At 56.2% G+C, this 19458-nt stretch overlaps 1 protein-coding gene across 1 annotated transcript in view; it reads left to right on the top strand.

Moving 5' to 3' along the window:
- The first annotated feature begins 722 nt into the window (after positions 1-722).
- The window catches only part of RGS3 (regulator of G protein signaling 3), a 55173-nt gene continuing 36437 nt past the window's right edge, over positions 723-19458 (top strand). The window contains exons 1-12 of the mRNA XM_057384928.1: positions 723-832; positions 5049-5099; positions 6933-6991; positions 7651-7745; positions 8560-8628; positions 9456-9516; positions 11092-11182; positions 11745-11812; positions 15907-15988; positions 16596-16701; positions 17857-18187; positions 18566-18605. Coding sequence (XP_057240911.1) covers positions 748-832; positions 5049-5099; positions 6933-6991; positions 7651-7745; positions 8560-8628; positions 9456-9516; positions 11092-11182; positions 11745-11812; positions 15907-15988; positions 16596-16701; positions 17857-18187; positions 18566-18605 — 1138 coding nt within the window. The 5' untranslated portion in view covers positions 723-747. The remainder of the gene's footprint in view (positions 833-5048; positions 5100-6932; positions 6992-7650; positions 7746-8559; positions 8629-9455; positions 9517-11091; positions 11183-11744; positions 11813-15906; positions 15989-16595; positions 16702-17856; positions 18188-18565; positions 18606-19458) is intronic.

The following is a 19458-nucleotide window of genomic DNA, read 5'->3' as shown; positions in this document are numbered from 1 at the left end:
TCTCTCCCTTTGTTTTTTTTTTTTTTTTTTTTTTTCATTTTTTTCAAATTATATTTTTTTTTCTCCCCAAAAACCATCTCGATCCTTCCTCTAAGCCCTCCGGAGCTGGTGCTCAGTTCCGGATGCCTCATGGTGAGCTGTGGGGCAGCACCCAGAGCCGGCGGGTGCATTGCCAGCCCCTGAGTGATTGACTGGGCTGCTCTGGGCTCTCGCAGGATGACCCCACAAGCCTGGGGGGTCTGCGTGCCTCTTTTCCCGTCGCATGAGAGCCAAGCAGGTCACCCACGCCCTGCCATCCCCCCCTTCCCAGTTCAGCCCCACAGACCGATTCTCCCGCTCCCTTTCCCTGCTTGCAGCAATCTCCCCAGGGTGCTGTGCCTGCCCCTGTCCCGCGTTGCTCCGGCGGGACAGTTCCCTCAACAGCCGAGAATGTGCCAGCAAAGCAGCACGGACAGTCCCGGGGATCACTTAGGGCAGGGAGGGTTTTCCTTTCCGCAGTAGCTCGGGCAGGGTGGCCGCGGCTCCGCGGCGCGCAGGGGCGGGCAGGRCACTGTCCSCACTGTCCCCACTGTCCCCATCGCGACACGTGGTGCCACAGGTGCGGTCCCCGTCCCAAGGCGCGGGGCCGATGGGAGCCGCGCCATTCAAACGGCGGCGGTTGTTCCGCGTCCCATGGAAAGCCCGATCCCCGCGGGCTCGGCGGGCGCGGCTCCAATTAGCGCTGCTCCTAATTAGAGGTGCCGTGCGATGGAGCCCGGCGCTGAGCGCAGAGTGTCGCTCTGCTGCCGCCGGGCCGATCCCCTGCGAGCCTCCTTCTACCTCAGCACGTTCGGTAAGCGCGGAGGGAGCCGTGCCTCGGGGAGCCCGGGGGATGGGCTGGGAGCTGCTCCCCGAAGGRATCAGGGCCGGGCAGCAGCTGAGCCTCGCTGAGCCGCGATAACCCGGAACCAGGAGCGCCCTGAGGTGTGGGCAGCCCCCTCCAGGTGCCCCATGCCCAGCTCCTTCTGCCCCCTGGATGGATTAGAGCTGGGGCAGAGCTGGCTGGAGCTGCGCCCCCGTTAGGGAACAGCCCCAGTTGCCTTCTTTGCTCCTTGGAGCTCTTTCTGTGGCTGCTTCGGGCGTGTGGTGAGGGTTTGAGAAGCCCCTGGCAGGGGGGGCTCGGCTCAGCGGGTGGAGCTGGCCCGGCTATGATTCGGCTGCAAGCCCCGAGTGCTGCCCTGCGAGCAGGTGGATTTGGCAGGGGATGTCCTGGCCGTCCATGGGGTGTGGTGGCTGGGCAGCAGTGTCACACACGGGGAGCTGGCTGCTGCCCTCTGGTAGGAACCCCCTCTGGCCTTGGCACGATTGCTTCTTGGCTGTCCCAGCCAGGCTCAGCACTGCGTTTTTCCTACAGTAAAACAGAAAAGCATTTAAAGGGAAAACCCCCAAATTTGCCATTTGTCTGARACCTTCAGTAACAGGGTGCCCTTTCTGGGTGCAGCTTTTAAAGCAGTGGTTTTCTTTTCTTTCAAAGCTTCTCTTGTTCTCRTGAGCAGAGCGGGCAGTTGTGTGGTGAGCTCCTTCCAATGTTGCTGCCCCTTCCCAGGGGTGCTGCCCCTTTCCAGGGATGCTGCCCCTTCCCCCCTTGGACTTCTGAGTGCCAAATTGCTGAGGTAGCCTGGAAGCTGAATCCTCCTGTCTTTGTCTATAGGATCTAGGCCAAATAATGTGGGTTCTGTGGTATCTCCTGGCTCTGTAACTGAGTCTGGGCCAAACATCATCTCTGGGGCCACAGTTCCCTTGGTGGGCTGAGCTAAGATGTGCAGTTGTGTTCTGAGCTGCASAGCSTGGCAGGGCCAGCACTGCCCTCTCRCTGWGGGTGACCAGCAGAGTCTGCCAAAGGGCTGAGGCCGGGGCCAGAGATTGCAGATGGCAATTTTGGGGTGCTCTCCCCATGGATCTGACACTCTGTCCTCTGCCAGGAATCCCCACTGGTGTTTTCACTGATGGTACTTGGCTGTTCCAGCCAAGGCCAACACTGCATTTTTCCTGCAGTAAAATAGAAAGTATTTGAGCAGAAGAGCTCCAAATTTTCCACTTGTCAGAGATCATCAATAAGGAACAGGTTTTCCTGCTAGGTCTGCTCCCAAAGAACATTCGCCTGTGTCCCCTCCCTTAGCCTRGCAACCTTCTCTCGTGGCTGGGAACCTGTTTGATTACCATCTTGTGCTTGTTCATGCCCATTTCCCCCTGTTCTCCTCGTGCCAGCTTTGTTCCTCAGCTTGAATTGCCTCTCCTGGYCCTGTGTTCCAGAGGAATGTGGCTAGGAGCTCTCTGTGCTGCATCCCCGTGAGCCCATCTGAGCCCTGCTCTGTGATGGGATCTTCTCCCAGGAGCTGTGTGTGGGTTCTCCCCCTGCCCTTTTTTTTTTTTCTGCACCTGTTTTAAAATTTATATTTACCTTTATTTAACAGAGAGAACCTGGCCAAGCTGTGCCAGGGGCCTCTCTGCTGGAGCTTGTTTCCCTTAGTTCTCGTTAGGGATGTATCGACGGATGAATCCAGGGGAAAAGGTTACTCTGACCCTCTGTACTTGGGTTGAGATTGGAATGCAGCCCTTGAACCTGCCTGGACAGGAATTGTGTTCCTGTCCCCCCAGGTCTGGCAGCACATCCCTGCTCTGCTCACCTGAGAAAATGCCCCAGCTCTGTCTGAGCACAGACCCCAGCCCAGCAGATCCCTTCTGCCAGCTCTGCCTGGATCATTCTTGCAGGAGCAGCTTTCCTCTCTGATCCTGGCCCTACAGAGGCCAGTGAGCARGGGTCAGACAGGGCCTGGGCTGGGGTTTGTAGTTTGTCCTTTCACGTGCTTTGGAGACACTTGGGAGCGAATGCATTGAGAAGGAAATGCCCTGTGTTCCTCATGGGGAGGAGAGCWGCTAAACTGCCACCCCCTGCCCTGGCCGGTTTGTGTTACTCCCAAAACAGGCACAGCTGTCCCTTTATCCCTGCCCTCCTCTCCTTGGTGCTGGTGCAGCCTGTGACAGTCAGGGACACACACAGAGCATGGGGCTGGTGTGACCCCATCCCTCACTGTGCAAAACCTGAGCTCTGTGTGCTCCCAGGAGCAGCTCCAGCCACCCCCAGGGCACAACAGTCCCAAACTGGCATCTCCCCAGACTACCCAGCACAAAAGCTTCCCTTCTCCTTCCTCTCTCCCACTCATTCCTGCTTGCCTACCCAGGGGCAGTTTCCTTTCGTGCTGTAACATCTGCTGTKTGCTGATAGTGGAGCAGGGAGGGGGCTCCCACAGCCTCAGAGATGTGCAGGGGGGTTAAAACCTTGTGCCCAAAGCCTGGAGTGGGAGGGTGAAACCAGGGGACAGCGTTCTCTCTGTTGCAAACCGGTCCCAGAGCTGTCCTGACTCATTGCACCCGGCTCTTGCCTTTTCTCTCTYACTTTGCACTTGTACAAATGTACACAGACACCATTTCCATGTGTAAATGCACACATGAGCTGCTCAGAGGTTTGAACTTCTGTTTTTTGGGTTTTTTGGTTTTTTTTTTTTTGAGTGAAAAATATGTTCTCTGGATTGTTTCAGGTTAAACAATCCCATCGGGTATCCCCTCCCAAGCAAGCCTGAGCCCTTGGGTGTGTCTTTGGCAAAATGAAATGTTGGGTTTTAACTTGCAAGGTGTTTATGTGTCTGTAAATTATGTTTAGTCGCCTGTAAATTATGTTTACTCCCTCATTTGTTGTGTTTTGTAAACTGGGGAAGAAGTGAAAATGGGATGTTTTGCTTTGGACTAAGAGAAACATTGTARTAGTGATGATTTCAGTCTTTGGATTCTCCAGGGGTGCTGGGAAATGTTTCATTTTGGGTTGATCCAGAACAATTTYGTGATTAGAGACCCTTCATTGCCATTAAAATCTGCACATCCTATCGAGGGTGGCCRGCCCAGCTCCCAGGGAACCTTTTGGGGAGACATTCAGAGGGGAGGCAGCTCACCTGCATTACACCAGACCCTGACAAAGATCATGGGTGGAGTCTTTGTGCCAATCTGAGCCTTGTGGGGGGATTTTTGGGCCGATGCAGAGTTGTCAGTGCATGGAAAAATCAAGGTCATGGATGTGAGCAGAGCAGCAGTGCCACCAGAACCTTGCCCTCACTCAGCAGGGCACACCTTGGCTCCCCCAGCACTGACTGGGACTGGGACCTGATGGGGTTTCAGTGCTGGCAGAGGGACCCAGACAGTGCCGAAAATCACAGACTGCAGCTCCAGGTGAGAAGGGGGAACTCAGGGATCTGTCATGGGCATTTCCAAAGGCGTTAGGAGCTGCAGGTTGGGTTTGGAGCTGTGTAAAAGCCGGAGTTTATTCTCAGCTCCACCGCAGAGTGGGCAGTGAGCAGGGTTGGCCTTTGTCCAGCTGTAGCTTGGCCCACTGTCACCTTCTGGAGGGGTGACAGCCCCTCGCCCACACAGAAGCTCAGGGAGAGGCCAGGGAGAAGCTGGATCTGGGGAACTCTGCCTCCTTCTGTTAAACCAGGCCTRGCTCATCCCACATCCCACAAGGCTGTCACCTTGGTGCCCATTTCCCTCTGCCATGGCTGTACCTCCGCCACCAGAGCTCACTGTGGGCTGAGGACAGCGTGCAGCTTTCCTGGAACGTTTCTGCATCTGGAGCCACAGCAGGTGATCACAGGATCACAGAACTCCTGAGCTGGAAGGGACCCACCAGGATCACCCAGTCCCACCCCTGTCCCTGCCCAGACACCCCAACAGCCCCACCCTGTCCATCCCTGGCAGCGCTGTCCAAACGCTCCTGGAGCTCTGGCAGCCTCGGGTCCATGGGGGGTCCTGGCCGGGACCATTCCCTGGGGAGCCTGGGCAGTGCCAGCACCCTCTGGGGACASAAGAACCTTTCCCTGATCTCCAGCCTGACCCTCCATGAGGTGGGATGATGTTTCCTTTTGGGTCCCTGGGCCTGGGGTGGGCACAGAGATGTCTCTCCGTGGAGCTGTGGGGTGGGTGAGTCCTGCCCCTCTCAGCCTGTGCTCTCCTGTCCCCAGGCCAGCTGAAGCTGTCCATCGAGGTGCGGGGCYGGACGCTGGTGCTGCACGGTGAGTATGTTCCCGGAGCACCCCAAGGTGGCCCCAGAGCCACAGTGGGCTGGTGGGACAGACAGCACTTCCATATTCTTTCTTCAAGCTCTTTGTGGCAGCTGTTGCAACAGCTGTGGTGCAGTAGCACAACTGGGAGCTCTTTGATTGAGAGAACAAAAGAAATTTCCAGAGACATTCATTTCGGGGTGAACATTGTGTGTTGTACCCACGTGTATAAATTATTTTTCTCTAATTCCCTATGAAGAGAAGAAAGGCAAATGCCATTTGGAAAAGAAGATATGAAATGCTTTGTCTCTGCTCTTTGCCACATTTGCCAGGGTTTCCAAACCATTCTGTTGCCTCCAAATGCTGCAGTTTTTAACATCAGTAATTCTTCAACAGAAGTGTTTCACCTGGCTGGGGTTGGTGTCCCTCAAGCCATGGAATGTTCCCTCTGAGCACTCAAACCAGGGCACTGCTGCAGCACCTCCCAGCCCCGGGGCACTGTCACTGCAGCTTTGGTGGTGCCCATCAGAGAGGCCAGGGGGAATGTCAGAATTGTCTCTTTTCTTTGGGAAAACTGGTCTGGAACCCTGGGGATCCCCTTAGGATTGCTGCTRCAGTGAGGGCTGTGAGCCTGGCGCTGAGCTCTTTCTACCAGGGCCTGTCAGGGCTTTAAGATGAGGGAATGGATAAAGAATCAAGGAGAAAGCCAAGAGGTTGAAATGGTCAAAATTCACTCCCTGTAGACAGAGCAGTCTCATTGCTGCCCTGGATTTGGGGGCTGTGGAAGGGGAAAGCAGAGTCCAGAGCCTCCCAGTGCCCTCAGGGGTGACCCTGCTTTGGGAGGGCCAAACACCCCCATCCCACAGACCTTCATGGCAGGGCAGGAGGCGATGGAGAAGGAATTTGTGTGAGCTGCACCCCACCTTACAGCCCAGCCTCCCCCAAAACCTGGGTATGAGGAAATGGGACAGGGATGGCCTGGGCCCTGTGGGGCTGCAGGGCTTGGCTGAGCCCCCTGTGCCTGCTGCCCTTTCTGGCACACCCCTGGCACACCCCTGGCACACCCCTTTACACACTCCTGGCATACCCCTGGCATGTCCCTGGCACACCCCTTTACACACCCCTGGCATGTCCCTGGCACACCCTTGCACACCCCTTGTACCCTGCTGGCACACCCCTTACACATCCTGGCACACTCCTTTACACACCCCTGGCACATCTGTGGCATGCCCCTGGCATATCCTTGGCACACCCTTTGCACACCCCTTTGCACATCCCTGGCATGTCCCTGGCACACCCCTTTGCACACTCCTGACACACTCCTGGCACATTATTGGCACATCCCCTGCCCCCGGCAGCCACGGGGTCCGGTAGCAGGGCTGGACAGTGCCAGGGAGGTGTCGGGATGCGGCCGGGCAGTGTCGGGAATCCCGGGACAGTGTCAGGGCAGGGTTGGGAATCCGGAGTTAGGGTCGAGTCAGGGTCGGGAATCCCGGGGCAGTGTGGGGCTGCGGTCGGGGCAGTGCCGGGATGCGGCGGTGATGTTTCACTGCATGGAACATTTGTCTCCAGAGCAGGGAGAGCGAGCCTGGGGAAATCAGGCAGAGCGAATGCAATTTGCCATCTGGCTGCTGAGCTGCTCTGCCCCTGCCCTCACCCACAGCCCGTATTTACAGCACGGCTGTGTGAAAGGAGAGGGACAATCAACCCCTGTCCCTGTCTGAGGACAGCCGGTGGTGCTGCCACACAAGGAGGGGCCACCCCCGGGAGCAGAGCAGTGTGGAGCAGGGAGATGCCTTCCCTGCTGCCCTGGGATGTGACCATTTCATTTCATTTCCTTTCCAGTCATGGAAGCAAAAGGCCTGATGGGAGCAGAGTGCCGTGCGTGCGACTCCTACGTGAAGGTAGGTGATCCCAGGCCTTTGCTTGGGGAGCTTTGTGTGTTTTGGGGGGAATTTTGTGGTTGGCTCCTCCAAGCTCACTCTGGTCTGTTTGTTCTTTCCCTTTTCCTCTCTGTCCTGCTCTGAAGAGCATCCCCAGCATGCAGGGAGCTGACTGGGCTCTTGCCCARCGCTGGATGACCCCTGGGTATTGTTGGCAGTGTCTGCATGAAGCAGAAAAGTGAAGGACAGGAGCCTGCTCAGGGCTGTGCCAACCATTCACTGCAGGAACACCCCAGTGGGTGCCCAGAGCCTGGTGGGGGTGTTGGCTGGCACAGGGTAGATCTGGACCCTCCTGCAGGTCACCTTGGCTGGRGTGTGCACAGTGCAGGAAGCAGCTCCCTGTGAGGGGATGTGAGTCAGACTCCAACCAGCAGCACCTGTGTTCATCCCTCCTTGATTTTTCTGCTCTTTGCCCTCCCTCCCCTGCTCTGGGCAGTTTTGTGATGCCATTACCTGCCAGGCAGAAGGGTGAGGTGACCCAAAGCACCTGTCAGCAGGGGCTCAGCAGGATCTCTGAGCTCAGCCATCCATCCAGGCGGCTGTGCCAGTCCCCAGCCATGGTGGCTGTGCCCAGAGCTTGCTCTGAGGATATTAACACCCTGCTTGTTTTCCTCCCAAAGGTGTCCATTGTGCCGGACACTGACTGGAAGTGCAGGCAGAAGACGAAGACTGTRCCAGACAGCAAAAATCCAGTGTTCCACGAGCACTTTGTGTTGTGAGTATGGCAGGGCAGGGGCAGCCCTGGGCCATCCCTMAGTGCAATGTCACACTCAGTGGTGKGGACYCAGTGCCYRCTGTCCCAGGGTGCCCTCCCCATGCCAGGACCCCGTGTTTGCCTTTGCTTTGTGATCTGTAATAAACAGCCAGCACGCCTGAGCAGCTCTGCTGCCGAGATGAGGAGTGACAGACATTATTCTGCTGGTTTGTGTAGCTGAAATGCCTTGAACTTTTGGGCAGAGCTCTGYGGAGCTGCCAGCACACACAGCATGGCAGTGCTGCTCCTGCACGCTTAGGCTTTCTTGCTGGGCAGGAACTGGACAAACACACTCCATGTCCTAGACCTTGCACCTGCATAGTGTCAATGAGGAAGTTAAAAGGGTTTCCTACAGCTCCAACACATCTCTGCATGGGAAAGGAGCTCCATGGTTTAGTGTTTGAGTAGAGATTGGCGACCCAGGCCGTGCCAACCCTCTGACCCRTGCAGAGTTTGATTTGGCACAGGGTGGTTGTTTCAGAGCATGGCTGGGACTTGTTTCTTGCATTCACCCTTTGATGTTGGATCTGTGTCTTTCTGCAAGGTTCTTTACCCCCTTACACCGCTCGAGGGGTGTCCCCGTGCCTGCCCCCGAGAGGTCCCATCCCCTTGCAGGTGTTGGTCAGATTGCAGTTTGAAGAGGGGCTGCAGCGCTCTGTGCAGAGACTGGAGGGGCAGGCCTGGCTCTGGGGAAGCTGAGGGAACTGTGGCTGCAAGGGCAGCCCTTGCTGAATGCTCCTGGGGAAGCTCATGGGCTGTGCYCTCTCTGTTACAGCCCCGTGCAGGAGGAGGCTGAGCAGAAGCGGCTCCTGGTCACCGTCTGGAACAGAGAGAGGAATTCCAGGTAAGGGGCTGCCAGCTCTGTGTCATCCCTTCCAGAGGGGGCTGTTGTGGCAGAGAAGCTGCCCCCTGCTCTCATGGGAGCTCCTCCACCTGGCCCTGCCCYCAGGGCTGCCCTGCTCGAGGGCTTGGGCCAGGGATGTCCCAGCTGGGGTCACTCTCAAGGACAGCCAGTGCTGGTGGGCACTATGGGCAAGCTGGCAGGGAGGAAACCCTGCCCTGGGCACTCTGTTGCAATTACTGCTACTTGGTAGCCATTGGCTGGGCCAGCATTTGAGTCCCTGCAGCCGCTCATGCCTGCGCTGCTGGCCAAAGGCAAGAGRGGCTGGAGTGGGCTGGGACCTTCCCTCCCTCTGGGTCAGTGCAGCGAGAGGCAGAGGCCAGCAGCAGGGGRCTGGCACTGTGCTGCCTGCCCAGACAAGAGACCTCTGCCTCCTTGGCTGGCTCCTGCCAGCACCAGGCAGGCTGGAGGTGACCAGGGGACTTCGGCCCAGCCCCTCCTGCCCTGCTGTGGTCACACTGTGGTCTCTCAGCCGTCACACTGTGGTCTCTCAGTGGTCGCACCATGGCCGCTCACTGGTCACACTGTGGTCTCTCAGTGGTCACACCGTGGCCTCTCAGTGGTCAAACCATGGCCTCTCAGTGGTCACACTATGGTCTCTCAGTGGTCACACCATGGTCCCTCAGACCACAGAGCTGGGCCATGTTCTGGACGCTGCCTGGTTCCTGGCATGGGCAGGGATGTTTGGGGCTCCCTGCAACAGGTGCCAGGGGGGATCTGGTGCCTCAGCCGGGGTGTGCTGGCAGCCCCTGAGCGTGCTTCTCCTGCAGGCACAGTGAGCTGATCGGCTGCATGAGCTTTGGGGTGAAGTCCCTCCTGACCCTGGACAAGGTACCTGTGGGTCCCAGTGCAGGGTGTGGGGCTGGGACCTGGCTCTTGGGGCTCTCTGGGCTCGTGGGGTGGGTGTCATGCWCCCAGGTTTGGGAGAAGGCACCCAGGAAGTTCCTGTGTCCCATTCCCAGTATGGATGGGCAGTGTGAGACTGGTGTTGCTGTGGTTGGAGTCAAGGGAGGCTGTTGGAGGAGGGATCCTGGCACAGGGGATGTCCCTCCCTTGGCAGATGCACAGAGTGGCAGTGACTGGGGGTGCTCAGAGGTGTCTCCAGCACGTGCTGCCGGCCCAGTTTGCAGGAGGGGGGACAGGACACGGGGCCAGCCTAATGTGGGTCCCACCTGCCCCGTGGGTGAGGGGATGTGACATGGGGACACATTCCTGCGAGGACTCTGCCTTATTGCCGGCGGCGTGCTGGTGAGCAGATGCAGACACAGAGGTTTTGGCTGCTCCTGCAGGAGTTCCGAGCCGGGATCCCTGTCCCTGCTGTGGCCGGGTTGGTCACAGCGCTGCTGCCCCAGCCTGGCTGCTGCTCGCCAGTACAGCGGGCTCTGCCTCCCCCGGGCCGGGCTCCCGCGGCAAACGGCTCCCATTGACCCCAAACCACGGGAATGCTCCATCCCGGGGGCCAGCGGTGAGRGATGCTCTCCCCGGACAGCACAATAGCTCAGCAAGTTGGAGAGGATTCATGGGAGTGTTAATGCATCCCCTGAGCTCACAGAATCACAGAATRTCCTGAGCTGGAGGGACCCACCATTGAGTGGATCATTGAGTGCCACTCCTGGCCCTGCACAGACACCCAACAATCCCACCCTGTGCATCCCTGAGAGCACTGCCCAAGTGCTTCTTGATTTTTCAAATTTTGACACAATGACGTGGACATTTTTCTTCATAGCAGATTAAACAGGAGCTGTTGGTGTCAGTGACCCAAGCAGAGGGTGAGAGGTGGTTAAACAGGGCCTCTCTGAAATTTGGACAAGCAAGGTGGAGCTTGTTTCAAACAGTGAAGACAGCCAGGCAGAACAGCTCTGACCTGCAGCTCTCCCCAGGAGATGCCTCTACTCTAGTTGGATTTGGCCACCTCAGAAATGTCCCTTCCTCAGAAATGTCTCCCAAAGGTGTCCCCTCCTCAGAGGTGTTCCTTCCTCAGAGGTGTCCCTTCCCTGTCCAGTTTGGACACTGAGTGTCAGTGTCACTGCCTGCAGAGCAGATGGAGTGTCCATGTGGACAGATCCCCCAGCTCTCCTGGGGCTAGAGGAGGATGCTGGGGGCACGTGGTGCTCCTGGGACCTCAGCAGGGCTGTGATGAGGTGGCCTTGTCACCTGGCTGCAGCACAATGCTGGATATCCCTCTAAAACCTGGAATCTTGTTGTTTCAGCATTGCTGGTTCCCTCCTTGCAGGGAGGGGGGATTTTAGCTGCTGCTGGGTCCTGAGAGGAGCACTTTGGGGTTTCTGTGTGTGTGTGTGAGCAGGTCTGGGGTCCTTTGTGTGCTGCTCCTGGGGCAGCTCCTGCCCTGACTGAAGGAATGGGGTGAGCATCTGCCCTGCACCCACAGCTGTCTCCCTCCCACAGGACATCAGTGGCTGGTATTACCTCCTCGGGGAGGACCTGGGCAGGACCAAGCACCTGAAGGTGGCCATGAGGAGGCTGAAGCAGAGCACAGGTGTGTCCCCYCATGGGAATGTCCCAGGGAATGTTGGCAAGGCTTGGAAGAGCCCCAGCCCCCCTGCACCCTGTGCCCCCAYGGGCACTGCTCAGCCCAGTGGTGTTCTGTGGGCACTGGGATCCCAAAAAACAGTGGGGTGGAGGTCCTGGCTGGTCCTGCTCTCCCCTTCAGCCTCATTCCTGGGACGCTGCTGGCACCCCAGCATTGCAGCTACGTCTCTCCCTTCTGCACAGCCTCACCCTCATGCTGCCCCCTGCCTCTCAGACCTGGGGCTCACTGCTGTGGCCATGCTCCGCTTGCCCTGGGCTCTGTGCTGGGTGATGAGGGGCTTTTGCTCCTGCCTGGGTCCTGCAGGGCTGCCAGGGTGTGTGCAGGAGCAGAGGCTGGCACAGGGCAGGGTGGAACAGCGGTGGCAGTCTCGGGTGTGCAGCCACCCTGGAGATGCTGCTTGGAGGGGATGTGCTCATCTGAAGGTCTCATCTGCAGTGTGGGGTTGTCAGATGTGCTGTCACACGCATGGGGACTGTTAGTTTTATTTTGTTTTTTTAATTTATTTTAGAAGTCAACCCAGGAAGTGGAAGTGCAGCCCAGGAGAGGCAGGAGGGGGTGACTCTGCAGCAGCTGAAGGTGGGTGTGACAGGGCTGTGACCCACCAGCACCAAGACCATGTGGGGTTCTGTGCCTGCCTGGGGGGGTTCCAGGTGAGCCAAGGGACAGGAGTTAGTGAGGGACATGCTGAGGTGAAGGGGCTCTGTCACCTCCTTGTCACACCATGGCTGTCATGGGCAATTTGTCAGCCCTGTCAGGCGCCAGGAGGGGGTGATTTGGGTGCCAGCCCCCATTGCATCAATGACCTCCTGTCTTTCCAGTGTATTCCCACTGCAGACAGAGCAGCAGCACTGCCTGGGATGATGGGGCTGGGACTGACAGCTCCTGCCCCACATCATCGGCCCTGCCCGGCTCCGTGGACATGTCTGCTCCTCTCCTCCTCCCAGGGCCGTGTGCTCTGGGAAGGGAAAGGCCCGTGGTGGAGCCTGGGTGATTTATAGGAGAGGCAARGATGGGAAATGGGAACACAAACACATGGTTTGCATCGGAAACGGGGCTCAGGCGGCCCCGTGATTTATCTGGGCCCAATTCCGCCCCGCGCTTCCCTCAGCTGCATTTGCAGTTATTTGTTTTACAGCCCAGGGCTGAGCAAGACAAACAAAGCCAGCGCCCCTCTCCTCCCTTCCTCTCCGGCAGTCGCCCCTGACTTAAAAGGTGGTGGCTGGGAAGGAAGGCTGCTCCTCCTTCCAGCCAGCCCCAGCCTGGCAGCGTGGCCGCCAGGGACAATGCTCTGATGGCTCCACCACTGCYGGCTCCCCTGGGAGCGCTGAGGCTCCTCTGCTCCCTCTCTGGACATCCCAGCTGCTGTGCAAGAGAACCCACATTTTGGGTTCCCTTGAGCCTTTCCTCCTTTCTCATCCCCCTGTAGAAGTGTGCAAGGTGTTTTCTCTAACGTTGGGACCCCATCTCCAAGGAGTTGTGCCCAGCTCTGGCAGTGGGGCTGCCTGGGACAGCTGGGCACTGCTGGGTGCTGCTGGCTGTCATCAGAGTTCCTCCTGGTCTTCAGTTCCCAAATCCCACCACGGATGGTGGGATCTCAGTGGTCTTTAACTCCCAAATCCCATCATGGATGCATCTCAGTGGTCTTTAACTCCCAAATTCCACCCTGGCTGCAGCTCAGTGGTCTTTAACTCCCAAATCCCACCACGGCTGCAGCTCAGTTGACCTCGGTGCTTCCCACTCAGAGACTTTATGAGCACAAAGCACAGGGACGTGCATGTCCTCTGGGTCTGCGCTTTCAGAAACAAACTCTGTTTTTTCTTTTTCATTTTTTTGTTTTTGGCTTCTGTAAACCCAAACCTCTGATTTTTTTTTATGAGTGCAGAGCCGTGTCTTTAATGGAGCGAGGCTCTCACAGCCGGTGCCTGTGAAAACGCTGCTCAAACATCCTCCAAGTGTTTGTGAGAGGGTTGCAATAACAAAGTGCTCCGTGYGCCTGGAGAATGCCACGGGAACAAAAGCCACATCAACAGAGCGGGGACTGGGGAATACTAAAGAGTTGACAGGAATTTTAATATAAAACTCTCTCCCTTCCTCGTCAGCGAGGGTTTTCAGGAAGCCTCTGGCTTATCGTGGAGCGGCATGCAGCGCTCGCAGGGGCCGGGGAGGTGAAAGGTGGCTTCCTGCCATTCTTCTCGGGAGCTGGGTTCCCATGGGCGGTCATGCCAGTTTGACTGGGGCTCCTTCCACGCTCGTGCGCTGCGGGGAGTCGGGATTGCGGCGGCTGCGGGCGGCGGTGGGGTTTTCATGGGCTCGCGGCGATTTCAGGGGTGCCAGCCATGAACCGCTTCAATGGACTCTGCAAGGTGTGCTCGGAGCGGAGGTACCGCCAGGTCTGTATCTGCCCGGCCATAACCCCTGTGCCTGCCAGCCTGGGACACATTGCTGAGTGTCTGGGAGCTCTCCTGCCRTGGCTGGGCTCTCTGTGCGTGCTGCTTGTGGGATATCGACTCGATATTGTTATAATTTATAAATTATGATTGCGAGAATTTAAGAAAAGCATCTTTAGATAGGTGTCTGTGACTGATTTCTGCCTCTTGCTGCAGTGGAGAARTGGGCATAGAGGGGTGTTTTAAAATATATACAAATAATATATTAAAATATMTAAATACAATATAAATAGATTTAAATATAATATTTAAATATATTTGCTGTGTAACTTGCAGGCAGCACTCTGATTGTAACAGCGTTAAGCTGCAAGGTGTTGTCTTAATTTCCTCCTCATCAGAGGAGAGGCAGGCACAGCAGGCTGCACTGCCTCTTTTWAAATGATTTTAGTGTTTTTGGGAGCCCCCATCTCCCACCTTCTCCAACCTGAGAAGCTGGAGAAGTTGCTGTGCTCTGTAGAAGCTGGTTCCAGTTCTCCTGCTGTGCAATGCCAGGGACTGCTTTTCCATGGGCAGCTCCCAGTCTCCTGCATTTCAAACAAATATTCTCCGTGGTGTGGATTGGGAATTCCAGCTGAGGGTCAGCTTCTCCCTGTGCTCCTGAGCTCATCTTTCAGCTTATTCCAAAGCTGCTGTGGGGAGCAGCAAATATTGGGAATTATGAAAGCAGCAAATTACAAACCCAGCTGCCTCCATGCTACGGCTGCGGTGACCATCTCCTGCAGGGAAGTTGCTCTGCCTTGTCCTAATGACAACTGAYTCTGGTTTGTCTCTCAGACCTCCTCAAGTCTCTATTCTGAACATTTATTCTGCATTTTTTGGGCAAAGTTTGGGTACAGCAAGCCTCCCCATCTCCCACCCACTCACCCCTCAGCTCGTGCCAGCTGCTTATGGTTCTTCAATTCTGTGCACAGCAGCAAAAATGGGCAAAAAAAGGGCAATCTCTGCCTGTGATGGCCGTGGTGGTAGCGGGAGCTGAGGACTATCAGCAGGGGGAAGCTGCTCCTCAGGGCACAGGGCAGTGAGGGRCAAAGCTCAGGGAGATCTGGCACAGGGGAAGCCTTGGGCTGGGAGGTTCCCATGGGATCTCCGTGGTGGGAGAGATGCAGGGCTGGATCTGGAGGTGCTGGTGGTTGGTACTGGAGCTGGAATTGTAGGATACGGAACAGCTCAGCTCCCCCCTGAGCTGGAGGGGACTCCCAGGACCATTGAACCCAGCTCCTGGTTGGACTGAGCTGCAGGGTTGGCTTGGAGGTGCAGAGCCACCTCTTTGAGGATCTGGCAAACTCCAGAGAGAAAAATGTTCATTGTAGTGGGGCTGGACCTGTGTTTGGATCCTGCCAGGGAAAGCTACTTTCTCTTTTGAAGCCTGATTTTTTTGCTGAGCAATCAAGCAGGGATGAGTTACAGGAAAATGAAATTTCGCTGCCTTTGCCCTCCCCTGGTAAAGGAGTGAGGAATCAAATCTCCTTCCTGGCAACTTCTGCTGAATTCCTCATCTTCCTTTTGCCTGTTTGTTCTCCAAATAATATGGGTCAGATGTTGTATTTTTAATTTTCCTTTCTCTGTCAGTAAAACAAGCATCTTGACTGATGTCTTGGGGGCTAATCAGGTATTTACAGGATCTGTCACGCTGAGCTGCTGCTGGAAGCCAGCATCAAAACCTAAGCATCATTTTATTAATAAGCTCAATGCTCCTCGAATCAGAGGAGAAATGAGCCTAAATCAACCCAGCATCCATCCTCTCCAAACTCAGCCRGGGAAAATGCACTCAGCCAGGGAAGGAAGGGGGTGATGCTCACAGATGCCTGGAGGACAGGAGCGTGTCTACCCCTCCAGAGCAGGGGAGTGCTGCTATTTCTGTATTCTCCRGCAGGAAATGAAATGTTTAAGTGACTTGCTTGGAGCAGTCAGTGTCAGAGCCAGGCTGCCAGGTTTTCCTTTCCAATGGCTTATCAGACCTCTCCTTACCCTTGGAAGAGCTGGGAGCAGAGCGGGCGCTGAATGAACACTCCCTTTGTGGCATTCCAAAAATCCTTGCCTCRGTTTGGCGTTGCTTTTTAGCATCTTTTCCAGCCATGGGGGTGACAGTGKCAGCCCTTCCCCACCTCTGAAATGCCGTGTGCCAGTGTTGCCAGAGGCTGTGGGCAGTGTGGGAATGAGGGGGGATCATCCCCTGCCGTGCTGCTCTCCCACCTTACGGGCGGCTCCGGTGTCCCCCTGCAGATCACCATCCCTCGAGGCAGCGATGGCTTTGGCTTCACAATCTGCTGYGACTCCCCGGTCCGTGTGCAGGCAGTGGACTCTGGTAAGAGACTGCATCCTTTTCATCCCTCTTGATTTGAGTGAATTATTGTGAATTAGCTGGGTACTGCTAAGAAGCTTCATTTAATGAATTCTCTGTTTCCTCTAATGGGGTCAGAGGCCACTGGGTCAGCACTATCTCACTGCTTTGGCAGAGTTTGCAGTAATTTGCAGAGATTTTGTTCCCTTCCCTCTCCAACCTGAGAAGTCTGTCTGGTTTGGAGACCTTCAAAAAACATCTGGGGGAAACAGGTCAGAGGGGAGCAGGATTGTGGGAATCCTCAGTTCCCTGAGTAGATGCCCTTGCTGTGGATCTGTGGGATGCACTGGTGTCTGCACTGTGCCCTGATGCTCCCCACTGCACCCCAGGGGWCAGGGAGGAGGAGCTCTGAGGGAACACTGATGGCTCTGTCCTGGTGTGTGAATGTGCTGGAAAGTGAAGATCCAGGCTGGCTGACCCCACTGCATTTTCAGGTGTGGGTGTCAGAGGAGAAGATGGGGTTTGTGGGAGTGAGTGCTGCAAGTCTGGAGCTCTCTGGGTGTCTCCTGCCCCTGCACCTCAGCTCCCTGCCTGGCAGGTGATGGGWATTTGGGGAATTTGTCCCTCACAGGTGGCCCAGCAGAGAAGGCAGGACTGCAGCAGCTGGACACTGTGCTGCAGCTGAATGAGCAGCCTGTGGAGCACTGGAAATGTGTGGAGCTGGCACACGAAATCCGGTGAGTGCTCCTCAAAACCCCAGGGCAGGGTGCTGGGAGGGGGGGTTTGAGGGACCCAGGGCAGGGCAGGGGAAGCATTGGGTGACTGTGGGAAGTGGAGGCTCTAGGGAATGCAGGAGCCTGGGAAAGGATTCCCCCTGTCAYCGAAAWTTGGGAAGAAAATAAAAACCCTCTAGCACTGTATTTGAAAYRATAGAGAATCAGGCATTCCTTAATTTTCTGGCCAGCATGTGCCAAGGAAAATATTCCAAACACAYATGCTTTTACAGGTTTTTCCCTCAAACTTTACACAGTCCAAACTCATAGGGATGCATTGTTTCAAAGTCCATTGGTCCAGAATTGAGTAACTCCCAGTATTTACTTTCCTATTGGATCCAWATTTCTTCACTTTTGATGTYAATTAGATCTTCATTCCTTAATTTTCTTTATCAATTTTTTCTGGACTGGATGTCCCCAGCTCTGCCAGAGGCWTCTGGGGTAGATGTTTGCAGATGGCCMCTGATKTTCTGTTRATGGCCTTTTATTTTTTTGGAGSRTCTTTTGGGTTATTCACAGTCTGTTGATGCATTAAAGCCCATCTCTGCAGAGTGACGCTTCRTCTCTTAAAAAAGAATTCTCYTCCCCAAAGCGAAGTCAAACTAAGCCTAACYAGAGAAATAAATTTTARAAGCTATATTGTTTGCAACACCTGGAGGGGAAGGAAGGATGGAGGGGCTGGGGAGCACGGGAGAAGGGCAAAGGAAGGAGGGAGGGGCTGGGGAGCAGGAGAGAGGGATGGAGATGTCAGAGGGAGGAAGGATTCAGGGGCTGGGGAGCAGGGGAAGGAGGGAAGGTCTGGGGAGCGGGGAGAGGGGCAGGGGAAGGAGGGAGAAAGGATTCAGGGGCTGAGGAGCAGGGTAGAGGGGTGGAGATGTCAGATGGAGAAAGGATTCAGGGGCTGGGGAGCAGGAGAGAGGGGCAGGGGAAGGAGGGAGAAAGGATTCAGGGGCTGGGGAGCAGGAGAGAGGGGTGGAGATGTCAGAGGGAGAAAGGATTCAGGGGCTGGGGAGCAGGGGAGAGGGGCAGAGGTGTCGGAGGCAGGAAGGACCACGCGGGCTGTCCCTGGCTGCTGGACGTGGCTGCTCCACTCTGACCTGGCACTCCCTCCTGTCCCAGGAACTGTCCCACAGAGATCATCCTGCTGGTGTGGCGGCTGGTGCCTCAGGTGAAGCCCCACGAGGGCATGGTGCGCAGGTCCTCCTGCAAATCCGCCTACGAGCTGCAGTGTCCACCCAACAAGCGCGAGAAGAGCGGGGCCGCGCAGGCTGAGCAGCGCCGCAGCTGCCACATCCTCTACGATGGCAGCGAGGGGCTGGGGCTGCACTCCTGGGACAGGTACACCGAGCTGGGCAAGCGGGGCCCCAGCACCCTGCCCGCCCTGTCCCGGGTGCCCTCGGCCGCGGATCAGAACTACATCATCCTGGCGCCGCTGAACCCCGGCAGCCAGGTAGGGCTGGGGGCTCTGGGGGCTCTGTGCTGCTGCCTCTCCTGGCCCCCTCACTCTTACCCAGCAGAACCCTGCAATGTTTGCCAGGGCAATGCCAGTTTTACAAGCCACACCTCTGTCCCTTGGTGGAGCTTTCACTGTTTTCCTAAAACATTTCCCTKCTGCTTCCCCTCAGGGATGTGGGGAGGATGTGGGGAGTGTTCCCACTGCACAGACCACAGTGCGAGTCACTGCTTTCATTTTCTGCTGTAAAAATTATCTTTCCCCTCTCTGAAGTGCTTTGGCTTGGCTGGGTTTGGCATGTTATCCTTTGTAGCTGGTTGTGGTGGTTGTAGCTGAGRCCAGCTGCAGTGACGGTGTCCCCTCTGTCCCTTGCAGCTGCTCAGGCCGGTGTACCAGGAGGACAGCACCACTGCGGGTAAGTTATCCCTGGGCTGGGAATGCTGCTCAGAGCTCTTTGTTATGCTCTAGGCTCGTCTTCCTGGCACCACCAAAYCCTTGTCCTTGATGCCTAAAACAAGGCTCACCTGAAACAGAGGCCCRACAAAATGAAAAGAATAAAAGCAGATATATTTAATCCAGGCCTACTGGTGCATTCAGGGCAGACAAAGCCTCCTCGTGAGGCTRCMCCCAAAATGGATCYCGAGTCACGAGATCTTCACCTTTTATCAGTTCTGTCTCATTCACACAGTGAGCCCCAATTCTCCAATGACACTTTCAGGTGATGATGTCACCCATCCCAAGCTTGCTCCCCCCATTCTCTGTTGTTTCATATTTTGGGGTTCTGAGGCAGCGAAGTGTCCTTGGATTTCAGGCTCAGAGAGGAATTGTTTTGTCTAAAGATGGGAGAACAGGAGCTTTAATGCTGTACTAGAGAAGTACAAGAATGCAGATACATGAAAATACAGAAACTAAAAATCCCGAGGCATCATCCTGAGCYCTGCAAAGGGCTCGTGTTTCGAGGGCAGCAGCAGCAGCAGCCTGGGGTGTTTGGGTGGGATCATCTTCCCACTCAGACCCACAAACAGCGGGGAGGGAGCATGGCTGGGGTGAGGCTCAYGTGAGAGTGTGGGAGCTCACAGAGGGCTGCGGGGGGATTTCCATCGGGGCAGGGTGCARCATGAAGGGTGAGAGCTCTGAGCGCTGCGGTTCCCCCGTGGGCCCGGCCGTGGGCCCGGCCGTGACGTGTTTCCCCTGTCATCCACGGGGCCCTGCTGGGAGAGCTGCTCCCTGCCCTGAGCTTCCCTCCAGTGCCACAGCAGTGTGATCTG

The sequence above is a fragment of the Malurus melanocephalus genome, unplaced genomic scaffold, assembly GCF_030028575.1.
Source record: "Malurus melanocephalus ecotype Western Australia unplaced genomic scaffold, MMel_1.1 scaffold_757, whole genome shotgun sequence".
Classification (NCBI taxonomy): Eukaryota; Metazoa; Chordata; class Aves; order Passeriformes; family Maluridae; genus Malurus; species Malurus melanocephalus.
Note: the sequence above shows the minus strand (reverse complement) of the source record. Positions and strands in the feature narration are given on the sequence as shown.